The following is a 24,206-nucleotide window of genomic DNA, read 5'->3' on the forward strand; positions in this document are numbered from 1 at the left end:
GCCTTCAGGAACAGGGTTGGGAAACACTGATCTAAACTAACTAACGATATAGATCAAATGGTGTTAATAGACAATCTGTTTCGATCATCATTCAGGATCTCATCCATCTGATCCGATTTTCTCATCTCTTTTCAAAATGTTTTTTTATGAAACTCCCATATTTAAGTGCTAAAAATGTTGGGTAACACTGTATTTTGATGGTCTGTTTGAGTATTAGTAGACTGTCTACTTAATATCTGTTGATACTGCTCCTTCAACAGACATTTAACTCACTATAAGAAACTTTGTAAGTGCATATCAACTTACCCTAACCCCAACCCTAACTCTAACCTAACAGTCTACTTATAATCTAATAAGAATTAGTTGGCATGTAGATGCAATGTAAATTAAATTCAACAAACGGACCATCAAAATAAAGTGTGACCAAATGTTGTTTTAAAATCTTTTGAAGCCGTTTGGGAACCAAATAGTTGCTTAGTTTTGCCTTGTCGTCTTTATTCAGAAATTCAAACATACTGTATACAGTCAACACTGATTGTTTTGATTCTCTTCACAAAGTAGGGGTATTGCAGTGTCTTTAACACTTTCCCCCTTCATAGAGGATCTCTGATTACGAGCACTCAAGTGCTGAGTTATGAAAGAAATACTCCTCGCTGTGTTAGCGCACTGATTTATTGTTGACTGTGTGGGTGTGGGAACTAAGCCATGTTTGAAGACTCTGACGGGATGAATTCACCCAGAATCAGTGTAGCGAATGCCCCCCTTTAATCTCATTCTGACTAACCCCGCCAAGCTTCACATTCCAGAGACCCGTGTGTATTTATAAGGCCGGGGGGCTGCAGACTGCAGTGAGATTTTGGACAGCTGTGTGATTTCCTGAGTGGGAGATGTTTTTACGTGGATGTGAATTTTCATTTAATCCTGGTAGAATGTGCAGAATGTCAGATATTTTATTTCAGCATGTCATTTGTTTCATTTCATTTGTAGTAAAGTGCAGTTTTAACAACTTCCTCAGATATCAAATAGTAGAATACAAAACAGCTTGGCTCTGATAAGCATTGAAAAATCTTTCTACCCTTGCCCAGGCCAAGTAAAACCAATGTGTTGAGTTACAGTATGTTTTAATTTCCTCTGGGATTGTCATATTTCTACATTGATTCAGGGAATATATACAGGTCACTGTGTGGTAAAAGCTGTTGTTTATTGAAATGTGTTTTTCTTCTTGCTTCCCCTCTTGTCTAGTATTCTCAGCATCTGAAGGTCTTGAGAGAAGAGGTTAAGTTGAGAAGGACAAACAATTTAAGAAGACACAGCTGTCATTTTCTGCGGGAGCTTCCTCTTCAGACAGACTCAATGAGATGCTCTTCCTGATCCTGAGGCCATCATCTCTAGCCAAAAGTGTGTCCTCCCTGTACGTTGAGCAAGAAGAATCTGACATCGGGCGTCTAGTGATATGAGGGTTCATGCTGAGAGACAAGCACATATTGGCATCATGAGCTCTATGTCCTCTAATAGGGCTTCGGCTGTGCTGGGAGTGAAGAGTCTTAATAAGGAGACTTCAGCAAGTAATGGAGATGCTCTTTTATCAACGAACTACAGATTGCCTGGGAGCACATCCCCTCAGACACCTGTACATTTGGAGGGGGACTCAGTGGGCACAGTGTGCAGAATATGGAAGTCTTTGGATATCAGGTCTAAGAGTTTGGACTGCTTGGATGAGACCTTCAGGTCCAAAAACTGCAGATGTGAGGCTACAAGGCACGGGGAAGAAGGATCCTACAATTTCCATATGTGTGGGTTTTGTAATCCAGTGGAAAACGCAGAAGGCTGCCCGAAGAATAGTTTTTCTCCTAGAAGCTGGGGAACGGTTCCCCAAAAGAGGAAAGCAGAGGCTTTTTCTTCTGATATTACTACCCTTGGTGAACCTCAGCCAACATTGAGTGGCTCAGATGGGGAACTGTGCCCAGTGGAATTAGTCATCAGCCAAAACATGGAGAACCTGCCTTTCTGTGGGTTGGATTTGAGGAGAAGCAGTGTGCCAGTATCCACACCACAAGGCCCTCAATGCGCCAATGGTTGCGGCACTGCCGAGAATAACAAGATACGATACAGACCGGACTTTGTGTGTGCCATGTGCCATAAAAATGGATTCTCTAGCTTAGAAAGGCTTAACAGGAAAATCAAACCCATGTGCTCTAAGGGTAAGCCCCTGAAGAGGTCCACGCCCTTTAGGTTATCTGTACCTGACAGTAGTGACGGAGAGGGCACCGTATCCGACAGCGAGTTTGTGCGTAACAAGAAAGATCGATCTACTGTGCTGGTCAGGAGATATCTCAAGAACAACCAGAAATTCAAAAAGACAGTGTGCACTGGCACTAAAGCTATAGTGAAGGCTCTACCCACCGGCTGCATCTCTGACAGGATCTGGGAGTCTGTTTGCAAGAAAACTTGTGATCTCGGCGAGAGGCGCATGCGTGAGGCAAGCGGATACAGCAAAGCGCTTCAGGCCATTCAGCTGCAGGTTTCCAGGGCCCTTCTCACCTATCCCGGGGCCAGGCTTGCAGAGGTAAGGTCAATTTCTCTTTTCATTAAATCTCCGCTTGGTATGAATGCTTCCTTTATGAACTGGTGGTTGTTCAGGTGTTATGTTAAAGCTGTATTTATGGACCTCTCTCACAGTTGGTGCCACAGTTCCTGCACCGAATGTTTATGTTGAAGCTCATGTTTTGTACCACAAGAGTGAAATTCTTTGCTGTTTTATCAAGTGTGCTTTTGTTTGTCACTGAACAAATAACTATGACTGAACCCTGCATTCTTCAGTTGTTTTTTGGGTGCAGAGTTAGTGGTGATTACTATTGCTATATGTGCATAAATAATCTAATAAACAGTATAAATATGCGACGCAGTGGCGCAGTAGGTAGTGCTGTTGCCTCACAGCAAGGAGGTCGCTGGTTCGAGCCTCAGCTGGGTCAGTTGGTGTTTCTGTGTGGAGTTTGCATGTTCTCCCTGCGTTCGCGTGGGTTTCCTCCGGGTGCTCCGGTTTCTCCCACAGTCCAAAGACATGAGGTACAGGTGAATTGGAAAGGCTAAATTGTCCGTATTGTATGAGTGTGAGTGAATGTGTATGAATGTTTCATAGAGATGGGTTGCAGCTGGAAACATGTGCTGGAAAAGTTGACGGTTCATTCCGCTGTGGCAACCCCGGATTAATAAAGGGACTGAGCCAAAAAGAAAATGAATGAATGAGTATAAATATAATAAAAAAATACATAGAGCAAGGGGGACACAAGGATTCAGGTTCTTTATTAGATGATTGAGTATTTAGTGGCCATCAATTTGTAGAGAATTGTAGGCTAGTTGCATGTGTACTGACCATAATAATGTATAGAGAATTGGGAGTAAGATCTTCTGTCCTGACCTAACTTAAAAGAGCCCACCTTCAAGTCTCCATTACCTCAAATCAGAATCACGCAGATGAAGTGCGCTTAATAGACAAATTCGTACCTAAGAGAATGGTTTAAGAGTTTTACATGTAACTCCTTAATCGGTTATCTTAGTGTTTTAGGACATAAAAGAAATATCACTGCGCTCGCATCACAGCAGCTATTTACAACAAACGCATCAGTTTTAAGAAAAAAATTGTATCATACTTTTGATAAAAGTAGGGACGAGTGGGACAAAAGTACCATTTTTCATAAAAACCCATTTTTAAACGATACTGTTTTAGACCGGGACATAATTTTGCAGTGTTTACAAACTCATAACTGTGGTCTATCAATGTCAGGTGATATTTTGAACAAATGTAGTACAACTTTAAAATTCCACTTTAAACATAACTTGAACATTGTTACATTTCACCCCGTCAGAAGGGACCAAAGTAACACAGGTGTGGGTCAAAAGTAACACAACAACGTGCTAGATTTATTAGCTTATAGGCTTGGGCCGATAGACATTATGATGCTGGGCCGGCATCGCAATCCTCCGCCCCGCTCTTGTCGCAGCAGTAACCAGCTCTTGAAAAATACACACTTAGGCCCCGTTTACACTAATTTGTGTTAAAATGGTATTTTAGAATGAAAATGTAGTCGCAAGCAAACAAGTTTGTGACGCAGTTTGTGAATGTTCATTGAAACGATTGATTTGGGAAACACCAAATCAACAAACTATGCTTGTATCAACGGTGCTTGCAACCTTAGTTGGCTAACGATGGTTTTCGGAAACGCACTCTAGTTTGATAGTTGGAGTTGTGAAGTGTAAAATGCCAAACAAAAGTTTAGTCAGCTGATGGAATACAGACAGTGCCCATTATATCTTTGACCTACCTCCGATTGTGTTTTGTTCATGAAAATTGCTGACACTTAAATTAAATGTCATTTGTCATATTTGCATTGTAATGTTGTTGTATTTTTAAATAGAAAAGTCATTTGACTTTTTAAAAAAATGATTGATGTGCATATTTACAGGGCCGGCACGTCCATTGAGGCGACCCCAACCGCCCCGGTCTTCAACTTCATCCGCGACACCCCCACCACGGTCCTCACTTTGCTAACGTGTCACTTTCGTGATCGTCCTTTGCCTAGAGCGACAGTTCAGCTTGCTCCGGCCCTGCATATTTATTAAAATCAAATTTTGTCAAAACCAATATTTCTGGAACTTTGACACTGATGAAAATTTAGATTTGAATCTTTGAGTTGAGATTTTGGCTAGAATCTACCCACAATACTGTCCCGAGTGGTTTCTAGGGCTTTGCTGCATTACCACATAATGACAAACGACTCCAAAACACTTTATAAAACATTACAAGCCATGGCAAGGATTAATGTGCTGCATTCTTATATAAATTTGATGGAAAAGCTCCTCTTCAGTGGGATAAGACATGCATTCATAAGGACAGCAAGAAGTTTTTTATAAACTTTACATTAGATAAAGTTTGTGACCTAAATTACTTTGAAATGAGTGTCTACCACTTACTAAGTTTTACTAACGCATATGAACTAAGCCTAAACTAGTTATTTTAAATAAAAACAGACCACTGCTGTTGGTTTGATATGATGTGGAGCGTATATTATGTAGCTTATCTGTATTGGCTTATTTAGTTATTTAATTTCAGACTTTTTTTCCACCTAAAATTTTCAATTGAATTCAACCATGACAAAATTTAATACAAAGTGTCATTCATTTCCTTTATTCATTCACCAGATGCTTTTATCCACAGTAGCTTTCAATTGAGAAAAATCACAAGCCGTTTATTGTACAGCTCTGCAGTGAATGATATTAGCAGTGCTGCTGGAATAAACCACAGTTTCACAGTCATTTTGTCATTTTCTGTGGTATATTTAACGTTTCCAGTGTATTTAACTAATGGAGACTGGCCAGCAGTTAATTTTGCTCGTGATGAATTACCATTAGGAGGAAATCTTTCTTGCTGAGGAAATTCCTTTATGCCGGAGCACTCAAAGCTCAAGTTGGTGCATGATAAAGACACGAAACATTTCAACTTGAGGTTTTAATGACGGATGATTTAGTGGGTGACTGCTGTCTGTTTCAGCAGGACTTCAGATCTATTATGCAGCGTAAAATGTCCGAGCTAAGGCAGACGTTTTACTAGTAGACTTGTAAAAAGCACTGCTTGTTGTGTTAAGGGTCGTTCCAGCACCGTCTGGTTTCTCCTGCTGGCCAGGACAGTGGAACTCTGTTTCAGAGCGTACCATGGGTCTTGCTACACTGCCTTAAGACATTAGACTTTATTTCCCCTTTGAGGCACTAAACCCCTGCCTCCTTCACCTTTTAATTCATTCCTTATAGGTGAAAAATGAGTTCACTGAGTTGGTAAGTCAATGCAAGCAGTAAATGTGTTCTAGCAATTGCTGAAACCAAACCGTTTTGTCTTCACATTTTTAGGTTTAGCATTTCATTGATTAGTTGTTTTGGACCCACATAATGTCAGTGTAAATGGAATGGGATGAATGTAGAAACAACAAACTGTTTAATGCGAATCCATTTGTAAATGAAAGAAATAATTACTGTTTTGAAAATAGACATGATCAGGTTGTACATACGAGATGTAGAATTGGACACTCAAGACTAACACACTCATGTTTATTGAAATGGGAAGAAAAACCTATTTGTGACTTGTGTAAGAATATTTTCATGACAAAACATGTTTTAATAGAATATGTATTTTTAAAATGATATTAGAGAATGTTTTTATTCAGGAAATACTTTAAGGGAGATGTTTGAAAAGGTGTCTTCTGGAGCAATTTTAGAATATTTATCTTTAATCAAACTAAAAGATTGTATATGACTATTTTCAGTGTTGTTGCTATTTGCTTAATTTGTTTATCAGAAACTGACATGACTATGTTATTTATTGTATATTTATTATAGGTTTTGCAATGAATATAGCCAATGCTGCTTATATGACACTAAAACATAAACAATTGGTCATGCCCAACTAAGCCTGGTTTCTCCTGAGGTTTTTTTTTTTCCTTCACTTTCGCCCATTGGTGAAGTTTTCTTTTTCCTCGCCGCTGTTGACACTGGCTTGCATGGTTCGGGACTTGTAGAGCTGCGCATCAATGGATTACTCTTTAGTGTTTGGACTCCCAGCAGTGATTATTAAAACACATTGAACTGAACTTTAACTCTGAAAAGTGAACTACACTGTTTCAATTCACTATAATCTTCTATGTGAAGATGCCTTGACACAATCTACATTGTAAAAGCGTTATACAAATGAGATGAATCAGAAAGATTTTTTGGTAACACTTTATAATAACTACACACTATGAACCATTTATTAAGCATTAGCATCTAGTGAATCCATTATTTATTAAGCATTAACTCTTCATTAATAAATGTTAGTATGGAGTTTATAACTGAAGCTACAAATGCTGTATTCTTGACTTGTAAGCACATTTATAATGTGCTTAATGATTGTATTTTCATAAATTGTTGATGAATTTTTTTTCATTACTAAATTAAGTATTGCATTATTTACAAACCACTTATTTAAGAGTAGTTTGTTGTTTTTTAAGATAATTCAGAATGAGTTATTAAATGATTAATAAACTATGAAAATTAACATTTATAATTCTTATTATTCAGGCATATACTAAGAGTTCATTTGTATGTCAATAAATGCTTTATTAACTCAACTTTATGCAGTTTTGTGACCTAATCTAAAGTGAGGACTATGCTTTATGCCCTTATATGCCCTTTTATGCCCTTATAAATGACAATTAAAGGCTCAGTTATATTCTAAACGAGAAAAAGAAAATAAACAACTTAATTTCTATTCTTTGAAGATACACAAATGAAACTGAATAATAAAAAAAAATCTTTGCAACCTTATCTAAAATAAAATTACTGCACAGTTTAAACATTGCTAAATAACTTTCAAATGTGCATCATATTATATAGTTAAATTATTATATTGTTATTGTTTTATACAATTTTATCTTGTATTTTGACACACTATATATATATATATATATATATATATATATATATATATATATGCGATATATAAATGTTGATTTCAGTAGTTTATTAATCCTCTACTAACTCATTCTGAATGATCTTAACCTCCAACTACTATTAAATACAACTGGTTTGTAAATAATACGATACTTAATTTAGTAATGAAAAATCAACCAGTCACAAATTATGAAAGTACAATTATTAAGCATATTATAAATGTGGTTATAAGTCAATAATACAGCATTTGTAGCTGCAGTTATAAACTGCTTACTAACGTTTATTAATGCAGAGTTAATGCTTAACAAATAATGAATTCAATAGATGCTAATGCTTAATAAATGATTCATAGTGTGTAGTTATTATAAAGTGTTACCAATTTTTTTTTTAGCTTAGGGTGTAATGTAGTCATTCAACTTTACAATTTGTAATGTTGCAGTATGTATTTGAATAATAATGGCTGGTTCCTTTACTTGAACGCTCAGATTTGATCATCATAATTTAAGATTTTTGTTTACAGAGTCTGAGGTTTACTGTATTATTATTTTTCACACCTTAAAGTTTGCTTTGATTGTTCAGTATTTCCGCTTTACCATTGCACACACTTTAAGAGTCCCTTTAACACTTATATTGTTTTTTATTATAAAGAGATCAGATATTTTGTTTAAATATTTTTGTTTTTGACTATTTAAACTATTTGCCTTAATAATGTTGGTAAATTAAAATAAAGTAGTTTAAAAAAATCCTAATATTCCTAAATGTATTGTTAAAAATATTTAATAATTATGGATACCAAATAATATGAAACATGATATTGGGATAATTTTTTTTTGTAATATCGCCTAGCCCTATTTATAACGATAAGTCAGTTTATTATCATTGGATGGATTTTTACCGCTGTATTGCATATTATAAAATATTGCTTATCATTCGTACTCTTTGACTAATACAATCAATATGTTTGCTTATGCAGTGACATAGAAAGTCAAACCAGCTCAGAAACTAATAGTATTATTATTTTGTTTTTTAAAGTAGCCCTTCAGTTTTAGATGTGCGACTGCTGGGGTCAACGTGTAATTCAGAAGGTTTCCCGTGGCATGTTTGTTTTGGACTTTAAATGAAATGACAGACTGTTCCTTTTAATTAAGCCGAGCTTGTGCTTTTAATGTGTTCTTAAGCTTTTACTGTTGTTTGCACACAGTCTCAGATGTTGACACTCAGAGTAAAGAGCTTCCCACTCAGCAGTGTGTTTTACAGGCAAACCCTTACATGGCATCCAAGAGGCATCTGTTAATCGTCTCGCTTGTGATTATAGCAGCAGTAGGGAGGAAGTGCAGAGTTGAAACTCTGACCTTACCCGGCCTTGACCCCTAGTTTTGTTGTCTTAGTGGACACTACAGGAGTCAGAAGAGCTTATGAGATTGCAAGGAGACATTAAACACTGTGCTGTTTGTGGTCTATACAACAGCAATGGGATTGTATATGCCTTGTGCACCTATTTTTTATTTATAGTTGTTTCAAAGTTTAAGTGGAGCATAAAGTATTACCCAAGGTGTTAAGACTAGTAGGACTTCATCCAAAAATGAAATGATTTATTCATCCTCCACTTTCAAACCTGCACTGTTTGAATCTGTTTCTTCTGTTGAAAATAAAGGGAGATATACTGAAGAATGCTGGAAAAACAGCCATTGACTTCCATTGTTTTATCTATGGGTGTCAATTATTGATGCACGAGCTGTCTCATAACCTGCGGACCCCTTGGGTTGGGTCGGGTAAAGAAATTGTCACTTTAATTGCAGGGCGGGTTGGGGTGGGTCATTAAAAACAAAATAAAAAAGTCAATGTAAGTTGCGTGCAATTCTCCATAGCCTATATTAATATTTGGGAATATCTATTACACATATGCAGTGAGGTAGACCGTGATAATCCAGACTGTGATGGATGCGGAGAACTCATGGAGACATGGAGAGCGCACACGCAGGTGAGGGAGATCAGAGTGCAGAAAAAAGACCCTTTTCACTGTAATGAGGAGCATGCACCCTCGTTGTCTTGTATGTTCAGTGAAATCCCGCAACAAAGTACCTGAAATTATAATAGGTAGGCAATTCTGTTCTGACTTGGGCTACTATATACAAAAAATGGGGGCGGCATGGTGGCTCAGTGGTTAGAACTGTCATCTCACACCAAGAAGGTTGCAAAATCAAGTCCCGGCTGGGCCAGTTGGCAATTCTGTGTGGAGTTTGCATGTTCTCCCCGTGTTGGCGTGGGTTTCCTCAGGGTGCTCTGGTTTCCCCCGCAGTCCAAAAACACGTGCTATAGGTGAATTGTGAAAGCTAAATTTCCCAATTCTAGGTTGTGGCTGGAAGGGCATGCGCTGCATAAAACATATGCTGGAAATAGTTGGTGGTTCATTCTGCTGTGGCGACCTCTGAAGTATAGATTAAGCCAAAGGAAAATGAATGAACGAATATACATAATGCACTGGCCCTATTTAAATACACTTTCTCAAATGCCAGTCAGACGACAAGCTCAACCACTCAACAGCTAGATCTGTCTAAAGTCCCCATCCCCAGAAGTGATAATCCGTTGTTGTTAATATTAATTAATGCAATCGCAATGCCTTGATTTTTAGTAGGGATAGTACACAGTCATAGCCATTCTGTGTTTTGGTTTTTGGCCTTGGTATCCTCTTTCGGTTTTGGCCAAGAATTTTCATTTTGATGCATCCCTATTGTTTTTTGAGTTGTGTTGCTGTGCAGATAACAGCAGGTAGTGCCAATAGCTCACTTTTCTTCAGCTCACTCTATTTCTTGAGTAATAAGAGAGTCATACGAGTCTGCAATGACCACTAAATGTTGACAGATCTTCATTTTAGTGAACTGTTCAATGTGCATTTTGTAAATTGGTGTTAAAAGAGAGAGAGAGAGAATAGGTTGTAATGGAATTCACTGCAGCCGTCTGTGGTATTGTTGGAAATGAGCCTAATAGGGGATTCTTGTCATGCCAGGAAAATAAACACTACATTGTGATTGGCTGATTAGCACCTGAACAGCATGCCAGACATCTCCAAACAGGTAATGACTAATGACCGCAGTGATTAGAGCTGGTGTCAATGACCTAAAAAGAATGAAAAACGGGTTAGAAAGCAGCTGCTTGGGCTGGACTTTCCCTATATTGGAAAATTGTGCTGAAGTTACTTTCAGAATCACTTTAAAACAAAGCAGCTTTCTGTTGTTGTAGCTTTCAGAGTGCCAAATTTAATGGGGACCTATTATACCCCTTTTTTTACAAGATGTAAAAGAAGTCTCAAATGTCTCGAGTGTGTATGTGCAGTTTCAGCATAGAATACCAAATAAATAATGTGTTATAACTTTTTGAAACTGCTCATTTTAGGCTTTTGATCCAAATTGTGCCATTTTACTTTGTTGGTTACTTTAAATTCAAATGAGATTGTGCTCCCAGGCCTATTTTGAAAAGAGCGAATGTGTCACCATAGTGGCAGCCTCAAAACCACTGCTTCTCACTCAGGGCTGTTTATGGTAATGAGGGAGAGAACGTCACTAATGGGTGGGGCTTTTCCCCTCTGATGACACGTACAAAGGGAGAATGTCAATCACAGTCTTTCATGAAGTGTCATTATAAAAATAAAATTAATGCGTTTTTACCATTAGAGTCGGGCTGTATTCACAAACTGTTGCCACATAACTGTATTTAAGTGAAGTTTTATAAACTAATTTCGAGAGGAGCATGTGATATGATTGATCGCAGCTGGCTTCTTATCCAATCAGATTGATCAAAGCTTACAATAAATAGACCGATTTCACCCTACTGCCTTGTCTTCGTTTTTGGAAGAATTCCCTCTTCCACCCCAGCTTCTCCTTTTCCTCACTTTTCCAGGGGAATGCCCTTGAGACCTACCTGATCTCGGATCCCCTTTATATGCTTATTGACCAGGCGGAAGCCCTGGGCTCAATTATCTCCAAACTCAGTGTTCTCTCCCAGGACAGCATGCCAAATCTGCTATTAACGTCAAGCATATCTGAGTGTGAACTCTTGAAACAAGAAAAAAATAGGCAAAATCTGTGTGAAACCTTTTTCTGATGTCAAACATATGCATTCTATTATTAAAAAACACAAATACACTAAAATGCACAAGAACTTTTGTAATGGTGAAATTGTTTGACTTCCCTGGCTGTGAAGCTGAATGTCCAGTATAGGGCTGTACGATTCTGGCTAAAATGAGAATCGTGATTTATTTATTTATTTATTTATTTTTGCTTGAAATCAAGATCACGATTTAATAGATGTAAATATGAGTAGCCGATTATTATTGTTATTTCTCAAACATATGGTAAACAACAATAATAATATCAGGCCTATGTGTAGGTCTACTGTCAAAATGCAAAATTTTGTATAGATTTGGAATGGTGGACTTGAACAGACTTTAAATTTGTCCTTGGTTGTTAATTCAGAGTAAAGTGATGACATCAGAATACAACTCTTCAAAATTTTGCAGTTGAATTATTGTGTTTGAGACATATGCTTGCAATCTGTCATTGACAACAATATTAGACCATTTTTTTTTCTTTGGTAAAATGAGACATTTGTCATTATCAGATTCCCTCATGAATTATATTGAACATTGTATAAACTCGAGTAGTTATACAGACCCAGTAAACATTTATTTTCATGCACAACACTATGTGTTAGCTATGGAAGAAAAACATCAAATGATTGTCGTAATCATAACTCTACATTGAAAACTGAAAGTTATTTACCACTTCATTACCTGTTATTCACAGCCTAGGCAGGTTCTGTTCACTAAAGTAGACATCATTGGCAGGCATGCGTGGTTCTCTCGGTAGTAAACAAACAGTGCATCAGATCATGTGATTCCACGGCTGAGACGGAAATGACATTTTGCGGTGAGTTATACTTTACAGTGTAATATTCCTAACAGTTGTCACGATATCGAATATGGTTGCGGCCGAAAGTTAAAAGTGACGTAACGTAAAATCAGTAGTTCTACCGAATGTTATTAAAGCTATCTATTAAATTGCCCAATCAATTGTATTTTTTTAATGGCTACCCCTACCCCAACCCTAAACCCAACCGTCACAGTAATGTAAAAATATTAATCATTGTTATACAGTGTCATGAAAAAAATGCTGTTATATTGATGTGCATATCGCACTTCCAGCTGGCCGCGTATCAGATCTAGGCTTTACCCCTTTTAATCCTGGAGTTGTCCAAATAAAACAAGGTGAAGACTTGTGCGACCGCCTTTACGCTTCTCTCCTGACCTTGAAAATATAATTGGCTGAATCAAGCTGTATTAAGATTGTGTGTAGGGTCAAATTGAGATTGTGATTTATTTGTAATTTTTTTCCCCCAATTAATCGTGCAGCCCTAGTCAAGTATAATGTCACACGTACCCCCCCCCCCCAAGGGGTTGGTCACGTTATATACCCTTATTCACTGGAAAAAGTAGCTTATTATTGGTAAAAATGGCAAATTGAAATTTCATAATATCATTAGCTCCACTACTTTTAGTTCACACATATTGAAAATTCAAAAGAAAGACAATATGTTTACCAAACAAATGTAGATGCAACTCAACACATTCCTTACATTCTTGCACAGTAAATCAGCCCATAGTTATTTATTTCCCTCATGGACTGAGACCACCTAGAGTGTCTATCGACCAACAGCCCGAACCACATCATATCCTGTGACTGGCAGCTACAGATAAGAGCAGTCGAACTCATTCTAGCACACTGCTGTCAATGAGCAGAGCGGTCGTCTACACGCCAAACAAAACACAGGACGAGGCTCAGGGGGAGGGACGTGCCGACCATGATACTGCGCACAAAGTATGCCTTGTGTTTCTGAGACCATGCACAATGAGCCATTTAGAGGACTTTCTTCTACACTTCATTCTCATCCACACAAATCAAGGGTGCGTAGCTGCTAAAAGCAGTGTTCTGAAACCTGAAAAGACCAATTAGGCTCTGCGGTTTTGTGGACCTCATGCAGTACACTCATGTTCTCTCAGAAAAAAGGTGCATAAGCGGTCACTCGGATTATAGCTTTTAAATGTTCCTAATATTTGCTTTTGCGAAGGAAATATACAGTATATGACCTCAGTTATAGGAACTTCATTTTCAAATTTTAGCCATTATCCTCCTGATTACGTTCGCGTTATCAATATGAACTCTAAAGTGATGTAAGCTAAACAATATTTGTTGTGGTAGTAGTAATTATAATAACCTTTATCTACATGGCTTTTTGGTTATGACAAGTGCCTGTGTTTTATTATGGCATGGATTCGCCCATTCAGTGTACAGACATGCATAACAGGTAGTTCCTGTTGTGCTGGGTTAGACTGCGGAAGTCAGATGGTATACCTATAACCAAATTTATTATGCCAAAAAGCAGGTTCTTACTGTATATAAAAATGATTAAAAAAAAACTTTACATGTATTAGCGGTATATTTATTACATGACTACTTGCCACAAAACATTGTCATAATAGTTCATGGTTTCCACTACATTCATTCTTCCATGGCGGGGTGCCGCGCCAAAATTCATCCCGCCAAGGCTACATTACAGCTTCTCATTCAAAACATTTTATTTTTTTAATAGCGGGTGATAATCGCACCAAAACGTATTAAAAGGTAAGTGAATTATAACCACGTGAACTTTTCTGTAACTGACCGTAGTAGTGCTGTGCGTCATTTGTTTAACCCTTTAAGGTTACGTGCTGACTGACTGACTGGCTGACTGACAGGTGCGTGATGCGTGAGGCCAACAAACACGACGTGTAGCTGTTTCACTTAACTTCAGGACGCATTAATACCGCTCTGTAGGTCTATTGAAGACATTCATAAATATTTCTAGCAAATCTAATAAATGTTGGAGACATCCTCGTTACATAAACGCACTAAATCACACTTCAGCAGCGTTTATTTAAGAGCGCACAAGAAGATCTGCGCTCAGTGTTGCCAGATGATGCTGACTGTTTCCAGCCCAAAAGCTGTCGAGATCACAAGCGTTTATACACTGTTCTAAGCATATATTGCATCTCTTTGGAAGATCAAAACAGGTTTATGAGGGAGACCGGGGCCGGCGGGCAAGTTGTTGCAAAACCGCCCAAATTTTAACTACCCGCCTATGTCACTTTTTACCCGCAAAAATAAATTCAAAACCGAAACCTCCCAATCTGGCAACACTGTGCGCTTGAGCAGCATGTATTTGAGGGCGCGCAAGATGCTTTGTGCACGAGCAGAGGAAATCGGCGCGCAAGCAAAGAAATTCGCATGCTGTAGGCTATTACATAAATGCGATCTCGACTCGTAATACTGCGCTCACGACATTTGTCATTGAAATAACGCCATAGGTAGTTGGTAGATCTGTGTAAAAAAGGCCTGCCGCCACAGCTGGAAAAAATCCTAGAGGAGACACTGTAGTTTATTAAATACTTAATTAAACACAGCTGACGGAAACGAAGACCGCTGAATGAAGCATACACTAACCTACTGTATGTATTATTCAGTCACAAGATGGTGTCAAACAGTCATACTGATACTGATATGCACACTTTAACTACTAATATCAGACTCTTTAAGTGTAAAAAGGCACAAAGTTCCCTTTAATGGGACACCAGTAACATCTTTGGTATCTTTTATCTGACAATGTAGAAAGATTTTATACCTCAATGTTTACTTTATATATGCTGTCAAAAGAAGATTACTGCTTGCAGCACGTTGACTAAACAGAAAATATCTTATCAGTTAATGCATGCAAATTGTTGAGAAGAAACTGGTGATGAAGTAGTTGACTAAAAATTCATAACAATTGCTCTTATGTTGTTATCAGCCAATGGAGATAAACTGCCAAATAAATGATAACCAATGTATTGACGTATCACTATTTTGAACCTTGTGTGTCAGTAAAATTACAAGTTTTATATTGTATTGACTAAACCAGAGATGCCCAAACTAGGGCCGGCGGGCCTTATGAGAAGATAGGGAGAATTGGGGATGGTTTAGAGATTGTCATTTCAAATCTAATGTAATCTTTTGTTTGTTTGTTTTATTGTTAAAAGCTAATTGAGATGTTTGAATTAAATATTGTAAATTAATCAGATTGTTTAAATGTACATACCTGATGGATAGAGGACAATGGAGATGAGTGAGCAAAGGCAGATACTGCTTGACTAGTGTATTTAGCATTGAACTCCACAGTTCACTCTAATGTTTTTATTGCATTACGTTATATTTTAAAAGTTATACTGTGGTTATTTTTATTTTGCTATATATATTACTATATGAATACAGTTTCACCAGATGACTTAATATCTCTATTTGGAAAATTTATAATGTAGAATCGATTGGGATGATTCTGCAGTGGGAGTGCATCTACATAAAGTCTAATAAACAATCTATACATTTTGTGGTCCCCTGACACATTTTCGTTTTTGTTTGTGCTATTTGCAGTTCATTTTTGTATTTGCATGTGTTGTGAGTGTATTCATGCACACGTTTAGTCAGACATTGATGAATTAATGTTTACTCTTTGCGCATCCATAAAATCTAATCAACAATCTATAAACGTTTTGGGGTCCACCAACACATTTTTGTTGTTGTCTGTGCTATTTGCAGTGCTTTTCTGTATTTGCATGTGTTGTATTTTCATGCATAGCAATCTATAAATCAAATCAAGAAAAAGATACAACTGAAATGAAGTGTTTTATCGTTTCCAGAGTCTTAACAGTTTAAGTACAGCAAATTTATAATAAAAATAAAAAAATTCAATAAAATTCATCATCAATAAGGTCACAATTTCTTATACCTAAATGCTTTTAAAATCATTATATAATTACAGGCACCAACAACATATGTAAATGATAAATTATAATGCAAACTCAACATTGCATATCCTGCATATCCATTGTGAATGATCACGTTGCGATATCAATGCTGAAACGATATATTGTGCCACCCTAATTAGAGGTTTCCTCAAAGCCAATTTTAAAAGCTTTATTAATTACTTGCTGTTTGCATCACTGATGGGTAAATGATACATGTGTGGGTGTCGTAATAATGAAACGATTTTAGAACTGCCGACTGAATGTCACAATGTGCAAGGTAGAGAAAACCTCATGTGATTTATACACCAACTTGCAGGCCATATGCAAGGCATCATGAATATGTATACTGGCATCAGTAACCTGATTCAAGTAATAAATCCATATAGCAAGTCTTGTTCCAGTAAATTCATTTGGTAACTTTGATTTCCTGCAAATACCTAAAGGTAAGTGAGTCACACTTGAATTTCCCTGTTTATAGTCTGACACTGAAACGCCTTGATCTTCATTGACTCAGGTTATTCTGTCTTTTCCTCTGAAGTGTTTTGTCTTCACCTGTCCTGTAGTCTGTGTTGTCCTCAGAGAGGGTTAATGTGGGAGGTTTGGCTTGCCGTGGTCTCTGATTCAGACGAGTGAGGAATGTGCATGTCAGGCTGCTTTCAGCACCAGCTGGACCAACAGCTCACGTTTGAGCCTGCTGATACAGACTGTTGCTCCCCTGACAGACAATAGTGTGTATTTTCAAGCTTTTGTCATGCCATGTTCACAAATGGGACGCCGTTAGGTCAGTTGTTAAAGCTTATTTCCTTTAGAACTGAAAACAAAATGAAAGTATGCATTATTAGAGCATGATGTGTTGAGTGTAATAGTCCAGACTCGTGGTTAATTAAATCCTGGGAAAATGGAAGAGAATGCAGTTTAATGTGCGTGTTTTCTATCATGGTCTCTGGAGAATTCTTCGAATCCCGGTGGTGAACTGTGTCTGTGTGTGTCAGGAAAAACAAACTCACAGAAAGGCCAAAGGTGAATGATTTCCACTTCACTGGAGAGTGCATTCTATTTAAATAACGTTACTGTATGTGAGGAGGAAAAACATGTATTTCTGCTGATTCTTTCACATAACAAGGTATCTCTGGCCACTTGTGTATAAAGTGACTTCTATATTTCATTAAGAATTAGAATGAGGGGAGAATTTACGGTGATCATGGTTGGGATTTCTGTAACAGTCAGAGTAATTCTAAAGCATTAACTCCTAACATTCAGGGGCGTAGCAACCGGGGGGATACGTCCCCCTCACTTTTAGAGACAGACCATTTAGAAATAGATGATTAATAATTATGTGAACGTATGATCTCATATGGCTGTCCCCCCACTTTTAAAATATCCGCTACACCCCTGCTAACACTACTCAGTTAAAGGAGTGGGTCAACATAATGATCAGGGCGTCCTCATATGAGCGTGCGCTTTGCAAACTGCACAATAAGGATAAAGCAGGAATTTCTTGACCAATCCCGGCATGGGGAAACTTCTGGTTGTATGTGACATCTCTCTTTGTCTCATTATAATTTTAAATTTTATTTATTTTATTTTTATTAATTAATAAATTTAGTATTCTATTTTTTCTTATATTTTAGTTTTATGTGTAATAGGTCCATATATATATATATATATATATATATATATATATATATATATATATATATATATATATATTTATATATTTTTTTTTCCTTTTTTTATTCAAGTAGTCGATAAACATAGATTAATCAACATAACTAACAACACAACATAAATATAAACAGTGCTTTAACATTGTGTACATATAAACAAAGACAAAAAATAAAATACAATAAAATAAAATGAAGACAACATCAGTATAAGCAAAACCTGACAGCATCAGCATCATTTTGTCCAGTTACAGTTACATTTGGCTTTGGAAATAATTTGTGAAAGGACACCACATGGCAGTGAACTTGGACCCGGAACCATTTAAACTGAGTCTTATTTTTTCCAAACTAATGAATTGCAACACATCATTGGCCCACTGTTTAAAAGAAGGGGGAAATGATTGCTTCCAATTGATTAGGATCAAGCGTCTTGCTAAGAGAGAAGTAAAGGCAATGCAGTCCAATTCACTTTTTGACAAATTGTTATTTTTATTATATGTAATATTTTTGAGTAAAATATTATTTTAGTTTTGTTGTAGTTCAAATAATAATTATTATTATCATTTATTAATTCAGAAAATAAATTAAATTAAATTTTATTAATAATAAATAAAAAAGTGTTATTAACTTGAATTGCTGATTTGTTTTACCAATTTGTTGTGCAGTTTTAATAAGAAATAAATATATTTTTGGGGTATCATGTAAATGTAAAATGAACATTGCAATTAGACCATGTAATGTTGCAGTATTTAGATTGTAATGAGCATCATCAAGATAAATGTCTTTATTGATATTGTTGTAATGCATCTGAGTTTCTTCTTGGATATCAGTGATTGATTTTAAGAGTCTAATCCACTGTGATTCATTGTTACTTCCCTTGACTTCAACAGACTGAATCTTTCTGGTGTGTTTTCTGATTTCTGCCCCCTGGTGTCCAACTGGTAAACGTGCTTCCTTAAATCATCACTTACGTGCGGAATTTGGATAAAAAATAAAGATTTGTTGCAACATCAAATGTCTGTACTCGAATGTGTCTGGTGGATTGACATCAATGTTGTTTCTCAGCATTCCTGTGATGTGCTTAAACACAGAACGTCAAGTCATCATGGAAAACGATTCTGAGTTCAACATACCACTAGCACACTATACTGGAGTGAAAATTCTACACACACCTCATTTTTTATTATTTATAGTTCTGTAGTTTTTATAGTGCACTCTTAAGAAATAAAACTTCTTTACTGGAATCTGCTTCTATGAAAAACATTTAACATCAGTGTGGAAACTTTTCATTGTGCAGAAGTTGCTAAATGGCATACAAAATTTCTATTAAATGTTTCAATTAGAACCATTCACTGTAAGGTTCTTTGTAAATTCAGAATGAGTCTTCTGCCGTGTTGCTGCAAAAAAACAAAAACTTTTCATCAAATCTGGACTTACTTGGATTTTATTGATGCTGCTTCAAGCTGTATTTTGAGTTATGGTGTGTCATAATTTAATTAATTAATTTTATTATTATATTTTTATCTTTATATTTTTTCATTTTTGTTTATTTACTTATTATTATTATTATTATTATTATTATTAATTTGTATTACTATTATTATTTATAATTATTTTATTCATTATGAATGTAATTTATTTAGTCTTTCTTTAGGATTGTTAAAATGGACATTGTCTGTTTGTTTGTTTCAGTGTGTTTTGTGAATAATAGTTAAAATGTTAATAAAAATATGCAATATAAAAAAAGTGTTATTAAGTGAATTTGTAAATTAATTTATTAAACTTATAGCCTGGAAACAATTTTTGAAACAATATTTTGAAGAACTGGAAGCTCATATTTAGTCCGGGAATTCATATAACCAAATAAGACAAATAATAATATATAAAATATAGATATAAAAATGTAAAAAAAATCTGACTTTGCTAAACCTTTTTTAATACCAGGATTGTTCTAGGCTAAGATCTTATAAATGGTTAAAATTATAATCTTATTTTGCTCAAAATGAGAATCATGATTATAGAACTTATAATTAATATTATTCACAAGCATTATTATTCACAAAACTCCTAATATAGGCTTTTGCGAAGGAAATGTACAGTATATGACCTCAGTAACTTTATTTACATTTTTTTTTAGCCGTTATCCTCCTGATTACGTTCGCGCTATCAATATGAACTCTAAAGTGATGTAAACTAAACAACATTTGTTGTGGTTTGTGAAGTATAAGCATGACTTTTTGGTTATGACAAGTGCCTGTGTTTTATTATGTTATGGATTCGCCTATTCAGTGTACAGACATACATCACAGGTAGTTCCTGTTGTGCCGGGTTAGACTGCTGAAGTCAGATGGTATACCTATTTATACCAAATTTATTATGCCAAAAAGCAGGTTCTTACTGTATATAAAAATGATTAAAATAAACCTTAATATGTATTATCGGTATATGAGGCTTATTTTACATTTATTACATGACTACTAATAAAAAACTGACACAAAACATTGTCATAATAGTTTATTAAATACTTAAGTTCTGTAGATTGTATAGTGCACTCTTAAAAATAAAACAAAACTGCAGAGTTTTATTTTACATTTATTATTTAATTAAATTAATTTTAATTAAATTTGTTTATTTTAATTAATTAATTAATTTAAATTACATTTTTGATTTAATATCTGTCTGGCTACTAAGAACAAAAAAAAGCATAAGTTTAAATATCTGTCTAGTTTATTGTGTATTTAATGCAGATGCGCTATACTACAAAATCACTGCAATCTAGATTTCATACTGTTTATTTAATATAAATCACAGAAAAGGAAAATATTACAATGTATTTTTTCTTCTCAATATCGTGCTGCATTAATGAAGGATGTTTTTGTGGTTTTACCAAAATGTAGGCTTAAGCCCATATATGCAGTGAGCCCCTTGTATCAGTCTTGAAAATATGCATTTAGACCAGGGGTGGGCAAACTCGGTCCTAGAGGGCCGGTGTCCTGCATAGTTTAGCTTCAACTCTAATCAAACACACCTGAACATTCCAATCAGTGTCTCCAAGATCACTAATTATCTATAAGCAGGTGTGTTTAATCAGAGTTGGAGCTAAAATGTGCAGGACACCGGCTCTCCAGGACCGAGTTTGCCCACCCTTGATTTAGACTGAAGTGAACTGTGCCACTTGGAGGCAGTGTTATACAACTTCAGGAGTACTCAGAGGAAAAAAAGAGAGAGAATGTTCCTCTTTTCTGCTTCATACATGCAAGACTGTTAGCTCCCAAAAAATAAACCCTCACCAAATACCCAGAGGATGTTCATTTGCCATTCATTTAATTTTCGTCTGCCTGAAGTGCTACTTGATGTCCTCGTGCTGATGAATCTCCATCTCAATTAATCACACGTTCATTAAGTTCACCATCTCCGAGGTCACACAGGCCACTTCTCAATCTAAAATCCTACTTTAATACATTAACGCCTTGTATTAAGCAGAATTTCTGAATGTTTAATGTCCGTTCTGCCTCTCCATCTCTGCTCAGGGTGTTGTATTTATAACCTGCAAGGAAACTGGCTCGAGGTCTCTGCTTATAAGGTTGATATGGCAACAGCAGGGAGCGTTTGTTAATGAGCGGGATCACACACACTAATCCCTGGATGAAACACACACAGGTTTTGCTGTTGCACAACCTAATTGGATAATTACACAAACAAGAATTGTAGTCTGTTGAGCTGCTCCATAATTCGCTGGCACATACGAGATAAGATAAAAGTCGTGTTGCCATGATGCTGCTAGAGCACCCATCGTTTATTGATAAGGTAAATATTGTTAAGATATTACATGTTCCTCGTGCAGTATATTATATTATATTATATTATATTATATTATATTATATTATATTATATTATATTATATGAAATTATATTATATATTATATTAAATTATATTATATTATATTATATTATATTATATTATATTATATTATATTATATTATATTATATTATATTATATTATATTAAATTATATTATATTATATTATATTATATTATATTATATGAAATTATATTATATTATATGAAATTATATGAAATTATATTATATTATATGAAATTATATTATATTATATTATATTATATTATATTATATTATATTATATTATATTATATTATATTATATTATATTAAATTATATTATATTATATTATATTATATTATATTATATTATATTAAATTATATTATATTATATTATATTATATTATATTATATTATATTATATTATATGAAATTATATTATATTATATTAAATTATATTATATTATATTATATTATATATTATATTATATTATATTATATTATATTATATTATATTATATTATATTATATTATATGAAATTATATTATATTATATTATATGAAATTATATTATATTATATTATATTATATTATATTATATTATATGAAATTATATTATATTATATTATATTATATTATATTATATTATATTATATTATTTTATATTATATTATTTTATATTATATTATTTTATATTATATTATTTTATATTATATTATATTATATTATATTATATTATATTATATTATTCATTACTTTTCAGCTTAGGCCCTTTATTAATCTGGGGTCACCACTGTGGAATGAACCACCAACTTATCCAGCATGTGTTTTACACAGCAGATGCCCTTTCAGCTTTACTATGGCCAACTTAGCCCACCCAATTCACCTATAGTGCATGTCTTTGGACTTGTGGGGGAAACCGAAGCACCCTGAGGAAACCCACGCGAACATGGGGAGAGCATGCAAACTCCACACAGAAATGCCAACTAACCCAGCCTAGGCTCAAACCAGCAACCTTCTTGCTGTGAGGCAACAGTGCTTCCCACTGTGCCTCTGCACTGCCATTATATTATATTATATTATATTATATTATATTATTCATTTTCTTATCGGCTTATTCCCTTTATTAATCTGGGGTCGCCACTGCAAACTCCACACAGAAATGCCAACTGACCCAGACGAGACTCGAACCAGCGACATTCTTGCTGTGAGGCGACAGCACTACCTACTGCGCCACCGCGTTGACCATATTATATTATATTATATTATATTATATTATATTATATTATATTATATTATATTATATTATATTATATTATATTATATTAAACATTTTTGCTGTCATGTAAGTCAGTGTTGGAAATCAACAAGCTTCTGAAATGCCAGCAAAATGAACACAATGCCTCAAATTTAACACCATACATTGGTGCAAAAATGCTCGCTGGACTCCACAATAAAACTAAACTATAATGAGTGTCACAATTAAAGAGAGATATGAGTTTGCAGTATTGCATCTAGATCTATGCAAGTCACACACTGTGTTGTGTTTATGAATGCAAATTAAGGGTGATGCCACAGCCATATCACACTGCAGCCCAAGACCGGTTACTCACTGAGGCTAAGCAGGGCTGATCCTGGTCAGTACCTGAATGGGAGACCACATGGAAGGTAGCTGTTGGAAGTGGTGTTAGTGAGGCCAGCAGGAGGCGCTCAACCTGTGGTCTGTGTGAGTTCTAATGCCCAAGTAAAAGTGAAGGAGACGCTATACTGTCAGTGGGCGCCGTCTTTCGAATGAGACATTAAACCAAGGTCCTGACTCTCTGTGGTCATTAAAAATCCCATGACACTTATGGTAAAGAGTAGGGGTGTAACCTAGGTGTCCTGGCCAAAGTCGCTCAACCAGCCTTTATGGTCTTGGTCTCTCAATCATCCTCATCCACCGAATTGGCTGTATCACTGTCTCTTCACTTCACCACTAGCTGGTGTGTGGTGAGCGCACTAGTCCTGTGGCTGCTGTCGCATCAACCAAGTGTGGATGCTGCACGCTGGTGGTGGTGTGGAGAGACCCCCTTCATGATTGTGAAGCACTTTGGATGTATGGCCATACACAATAAATGCGCAATTTAAATACGCATTACATTACATTACACTAAGTGCATTTAGATTATAAATGATAAAGAAATGCTAGAGTTCTGACTTCTGTTGAGTTTGGGCTGGTTGTGGCCTAATGGTTTGGGAGTCAAACTTGTAATTGATAGGTTGCATGTTGAATTTTTGGTCCCGGCAGGAATTGAAGGTGGTGGGAGTAAATGAAACTGCATCTTTCTTTAATACCCAAACCCATAATTG

General features: G+C 35.6%; 1 protein-coding gene across 8 annotated transcripts in view; it reads left to right on the top strand.

Annotated features, from left to right (window-relative positions):
• plce1 (phospholipase C, epsilon 1) overlaps window positions 1-24,206 on the top strand; it is a 158,402-nt gene that overhangs the window by 6,285 nt on the left and 127,911 nt on the right. For all 8 annotated transcript variants that reach the window (XM_056469436.1, XM_056469437.1, XM_056469441.1 and 5 more), the window contains exon 2: window positions 1,243-2,566. In XM_056469436.1, the coding sequence (XP_056325411.1) occupies window positions 1,454-2,566 (1,113 nt within the window). In that variant the 5' untranslated portion in view covers window positions 1,243-1,453. The remainder of the gene's footprint in view (window positions 1-1,242; window positions 2,567-24,206) is intronic.

The sequence above is a fragment of the Danio aesculapii genome, chromosome 12 (genome assembly GCF_903798145.1).
Source record: "Danio aesculapii chromosome 12, fDanAes4.1, whole genome shotgun sequence".
Lineage (NCBI taxonomy): Eukaryota > Metazoa > Chordata > Actinopteri > Cypriniformes > Danionidae > Danio > Danio aesculapii.